Here is a 4410-nt window from a genome sequence, read left to right as displayed (position 1 = left end):
AAAATTAAATTTATATATATATTATGATTATCATGTATGGAATAAATCACCAATGTCAGCCCTGTACAGGTAGTACTATACCTACTGGAACTCACCACCCATATTGCAATATCATTTATATGTACTATAATTCATGTATGGATGGCAGAAATAAATATTAAATATCATATTAATTACCTGGTCGTTATGTTCTAAGAAAGTATGAATACACTGTTTGGCCGCGACTTCCCACACTTTAACTGTTTTATCTGAACTGCCAGAAACAAAGTGTGCTCCATCTGGAGAAAATGCCACGCTTAAAACCCATGAAGCATGACCAGATAGCGTTCCAACTACGTTTGCATGATTACTAAAAAACATATTGTACAAACTATTATTTTAGATTGAGTGTTTCTTTTTTAAACTCACACATCATATAATTTCATGTGCCCATCATCAGAAGCTGTTAATAAAAACTGTGAGTCAGGGGAAAAACATAGAGATCTGATAGGCATTGCATGCCCCTCCAGTGTGTGTGATAACTTGTTAGAATGCACATCAAATATGTTTATTATACCATCAATGGCCCCACTTGCTATATATTTACCATCAGGACTCTAAGGCATATTTAATATAAATAATTAAAATGCTAAAAAGTAAATACAACATACATATGCTATGCTCAGTGTAAATTTTCCTCTTGTGTCCAATGTTTGTTCAGACTTAGCTGTTTCAACATTATATAGTGTTATTTTTCCAGCATGCGAACCAGAAATAACATATTTATCATCTGGACTAAAAGCAACTGTCCATAAATCGACAGGGCCACAATCTATTGTAGAAAGCTTTTCACCTTTTTCTAAGTCCCAAATTCTCATACTTGAGTCTAGTGAACTCGAAGCACACACTGGAATCACACAAACTGTAGCTAACTAAATTTCATTAATTTAATTTCTAATTTAGAAATAATTAAAATCACCATGTTCTTACAATTCCCCTTATTACTCATTGCAACAGAAACTACACCTAGTGAATGGCCCTCGAGTTGATATTTCAATTTAAGTTGATCATCTTGCAGTTCCCAAACTTTTACCAAATCATCTACTGCTCCTGTAATAATATAATCAACACTACCATCATCTGATGTAATTGAATCTCTAAAATTTTCAGATGTTAGCATTAAAGAAGGTTTAAATTTAATAAGAATAAGTGTTACCTAGATCGGTCACCTTGCTCATCACCTTCTGTGCACTTTTTTTTACTTAATTTTCCCCAAGCACAACTCCATATAGCATCGTCATGGGCATTTTCCTTTTTAAGCAATAAAGTATACTAAAATACGACAAAATTGTTAAAACCGAATTCACCGAGTATTTTTAATAAATCTTACCATGTTTAAAGAATGGTAATTAAAATATAAGGAAAACTAAAAAACGCAACAACGAGCATTTAAGGTTATATTTTTATTTGTGATTTCTTTTAGGTTAGAATAACTGATTTGACAAATTCGACGTGTCGCATTGTAAATATAACAAGTAAACAATTCAAGAAAAGCTTTAATTTCTTTAGTTATTAATATTTCGTATACTTTTAGGAATACAATGAGTGAAAAAGAATATTATTGGAACGTGCCGAACCAAGAATTCAACTCCTTTGGAGACAATGAATATCACACAATGCAGACTCAGCAGTTTGGTAAATTAATAATCAGGAACAAGAAAATATCCCAAATTTAACCACAACAATTTTGTAAAACGCGGACATGTGTTTCGCTTCCTTACTTTTAATAATAATAATGAAAACTTTATTTAACATATTGTTATCTAAATAGTATACATGTATAATAAAATATCAATACAAGAATTGTGAGCATTCTTGGTCCAAGACAGTCTTGGGATGAGAATGCTCACAAAAGTGATTGAAACACGTGCCTGCGTTTTATAAAATTGTGGTTGAATTTGGGGTAAGTTTTTGCTTGCTTCCATCACTAGTCTCCTTTTCTATTTTAACCATTAATACATTTTAAAAGAATTTGTACCAGTTATCACTAATTCCAGAGTTTCAGTCATTTGGGGAAGTCTCTCAGGAATCACAATCCTATTATAATCCCAATTTGGTGGGCAAAAGTTCATCCTCTATGAGCTTTTTACAACCACAAGATCCCCCTGGTTATTCTGCTGAGAAGGTATATGGGAGTAATGAAGAATGGGATGAACCTCCATTGTTGGAAGAATTGGAAATATATCCAGATCGTATCTTAGAAAAAACCTTAGCAGTTTTAAACCCATTTAGAGGTCATAGTTTAGCAGATGATTCAGACTTCCTAGCAAAAGATACAGACCTAGCTGGGCCTGTGGCTTACTGTCTCACTTTAGCTATGTGCTTGTTTATATCAGGAAATAAGGCACATTTTGGTTACATATATGGATTGTCAGTGATGTCCTGCTTAATGATGTATTGTCTGTTGTCTTTAATGACTACAACAAACAACATATTCACATTAACAAGTGTGGCAAGTATTTTGGGGTACTGCCTGCTACCCATCGTTGCTTTGGCTGTTATTGGTGTCTTCACAAATTTAAGTGGACCAATTGGTATAGGGCTAGCTGTGCTTGCAGTTGTTTGGTCCAGTTTGTCAGCATCAAGATTATTTGTTGCAATGTCAGGAGATACACAACAGAGACCCTTAATTGCCTATCCCTGTGCTTTAGTGAGTGGGGTATTTGCTCTTTTGGTTGTATTTTGATTTATATCAATGTAATACATCATTTTATATTTAATAAATGGATTTATAATTTTGAATTAACTGTATGTTTTATGTAAGGGTTTTCATTAAAAAACTGTTAAAAAATTATATGTACATTAATTTAATGTAAAAAGAGTAATGTGCAAGAACCTTTGTAGCATGAAAAGAAATTATTACTATTATTATACTAAGGAATTTTCACTACTTATGAGCAGTTTTTTTATTTAAATCAATTTAATTATACACTTGAACATATTTAATAGCTACAGTTTCTGAGTACGCAAATGGGATCATCTTAACATTTTTGAAAGTCTTATTTAATTATAAATCACTAAATCATTTGCACTGTGAGTCAAACAAAACACTAACATCTTGTCTTTACGATTTGTAGTTGGTCAGTGAAGTGTATGGCTTTTTATCAGTAAAAAAGTTTTTCAAAACTAAGACCTGCCCAATTCCAATGACTACAATTGCAATAGTCTCCATAACTGACCACCATAAAACTCGTTCGTTAAGATCTTCTGCTCTCTTCCTCCCTTGTGCTTCTCTCAAACGATGATGTGTTTGAAAATCAATTATTGTATTAAGTGATTTGTGGATTTCTTGAGCAGATGTTTCCAACTACAAATAAAATTAAACAATTTTTTTTAATATAATATATTGTTTTAAAGTAATACCTGTGTCATAACAGTGACATGTTCACCAATACCAGGTAAAGGCTGCTCATCTCCCACTTGAAAGTCAAAATAAATTAACTTGTGCGAAAATGTAGAAAATTCATTACTAAAGCACACTACATACACTCCAGTGTGTTCTGCAGTAAAAGTATTAGAATCAAACTGCATTTTAACTACATTATATATAATATTATTTTTAGGATCTTTTAAAGAAACGTCTACGTCATACTGGCCACCAGTTATCACCTAAAACATACAAGTCAAGCAAAACATTCTTGTAGGAGTTATTTCTTCTATTTTAACGCACCTGATATTCTAAAGTAACAGATGTATTTTTTTGTACTTCTTGATGAAAGCATTCTTTAGCACTATCGGGCAACTCAAAGGTTAGTTCGGTACTTTTTGAGAAATTAAATAAACACACTACTATTACAAGTAATAGTTCATGAGCGGTCTTTAAAGACATTTCTTTCTTTAATTTACATCAAAATTAGTTTGCTTATTTTTATGATTCTCAGCCACATCGAACACTGCAGTAATTTTTAATTATTTGAATAACAATTTCACAAACAAGTTAACACATCATAACTCATAGCTATGACGATGACCACCAATCACATGCGTGAAGAGAATGTAGTGTATTTTCATGACATTTGACAACTCTAAACGTAACGTGGCCATTTGTCATATTTCCATATATCCCAGTACTCATAAATCCTTTATAAATCTATACTAACAACATACCACAACGATCAACTCGATAAGTAAAAATGGTAAGTGATCAGATATACTAATCTGTTTTTAATTTTAAAAATTAATGAAGTCTTAAATGACATTTATGGAATGAAAATATAATTTTTTAAAAAAATTCAGTGAACAAAAACAGTAAATTTAATTGTAATACTTCTTTTAAAATAAACAAAAGAAGTAAATGTCAAATATTTTCTTTAATCTGTTATTTCATAACAAACCTATCAACATAGAAATAATAGGGCTTTCTCAGTGCTT

The 4410-nt window shown here is 31.5% G+C and overlaps 3 protein-coding genes across 5 annotated transcripts; 1 reads left to right on the top strand and 2 right to left on the bottom strand.

Moving 5' to 3' along the window:
• Positions 1-44: 44 nt before the first annotated feature.
• LOC108733649 (WD repeat-containing protein 61) lies at positions 45-1460 on the bottom strand. Its single transcript, XM_025979214.1, has 6 exons — positions 1370-1460; positions 1196-1311; positions 970-1136; positions 651-886; positions 409-596; positions 45-349 (listed from the first exon to the last, which is right to left on the bottom strand). The coding sequence occupies exons 1-6, from the start codon at positions 1370-1372 to the stop codon at positions 112-114; spliced, it is 948 nt and encodes a 315-aa protein (XP_025834999.1). The 5' UTR covers positions 1373-1460; the 3' UTR covers positions 45-111.
• On the top strand, positions 1434-2785 carry LOC108733675 (protein YIPF5). Of its 3 annotated transcripts, none has more exons than XM_018464940.1 (3): positions 1434-1514; positions 1574-1674; positions 2037-2781. In XM_018464940.1, the coding sequence occupies exons 2-3, from the start codon at positions 1581-1583 to the stop codon at positions 2723-2725; spliced, it is 783 nt and encodes a 260-aa protein (XP_018320442.1). In that variant the 5' UTR covers positions 1434-1514; positions 1574-1580; the 3' UTR covers positions 2726-2781. The 3 variants fall into 3 exon arrangements, with proteins under 3 accessions (XP_018320442.1, XP_018320444.1, XP_018320443.1); XM_018464942.2 differs by having other exon boundaries at positions 1468-1501; positions 2037-2785; XM_018464941.2 differs by lacking the exon at positions 1434-1514 and having other exon boundaries at positions 1523-1674; positions 2037-2785.
• Positions 2786-2930: 145 nt separating this feature from the next.
• LOC108733676 (transmembrane emp24 domain-containing protein 3) lies at positions 2931-4048 on the bottom strand. The gene is made up of 3 exons (XM_018464943.2): positions 3710-4048; positions 3403-3648; positions 2931-3346 (listed from the first exon to the last, which is right to left on the bottom strand). The coding sequence occupies exons 1-3, from the start codon at positions 3866-3868 to the stop codon at positions 3104-3106; spliced, it is 648 nt and encodes a 215-aa protein (XP_018320445.1). The 5' UTR covers positions 3869-4048; the 3' UTR covers positions 2931-3103.
• Between the last annotated feature and the right edge of the window lie 362 nt (positions 4049-4410).

This window comes from Agrilus planipennis, unplaced genomic scaffold (genome assembly GCF_000699045.2).
Source record: "Agrilus planipennis isolate EAB-ADULT unplaced genomic scaffold, Apla_2.0 scaffold32, whole genome shotgun sequence".
NCBI lineage: Eukaryota > Metazoa > Arthropoda > Insecta > Coleoptera > Buprestidae > Agrilus > Agrilus planipennis.
Note: the sequence above shows the minus strand (reverse complement) of the source record. Positions and strands in the feature narration are given on the sequence as shown.

What these genes read in the sequence shown, in the direction of transcription:
- LOC108733676 (XM_018464943.2), bottom strand. Translation starts at nt 3,868, where the DNA reads ATGTCTTTAAAGACCGCTCATGAACTATTACTTGTAATAGTAGTGTGT. An exon ending in CTGTTACTTTAGAATATCAG is followed by an intron (nt 3,649 to 3,709) that starts GTGCGTTAAAAT and finishes TGTATGTTTTAG; the next exon opens with GTGATAACTGGTGGCCAGTA. An exon ending in ATGTCACTGTTATGACACAG is followed by an intron (nt 3,347 to 3,402) that starts GTATTACTTTAA and finishes TTTTATTTGTAG; the next exon opens with TTGGAAACATCTGCTCAAGA.
- LOC108733675 (XM_018464942.2), top strand. Translation starts at nt 1,581, where the DNA reads ATGAGTGAAAAAGAATATTATTGGAACGTGCCGAACCAAGAATTCAAC. An exon ending in AATGCAGACTCAGCAGTTTG is followed by an intron (nt 1,675 to 2,036) that starts GTAAATTAATAA and finishes CACTAATTCCAG; the next exon opens with AGTTTCAGTCATTTGGGGAA.
- LOC108733649 (XM_025979214.1), bottom strand. An exon ending in TTACACTGAGCATAGCATAT is followed by an intron (nt 597 to 650) that starts GTATGTTGTATT and finishes AATATGCCTTAG; the next exon opens with AGTCCTGATGGTAAATATAT. An exon ending in CACATGAAATTATATGATGT is followed by an intron (nt 350 to 408) that starts GTGAGTTTAAAA and finishes TATGTTTTTTAG; the next exon opens with TAATCATGCAAACGTAGTTG.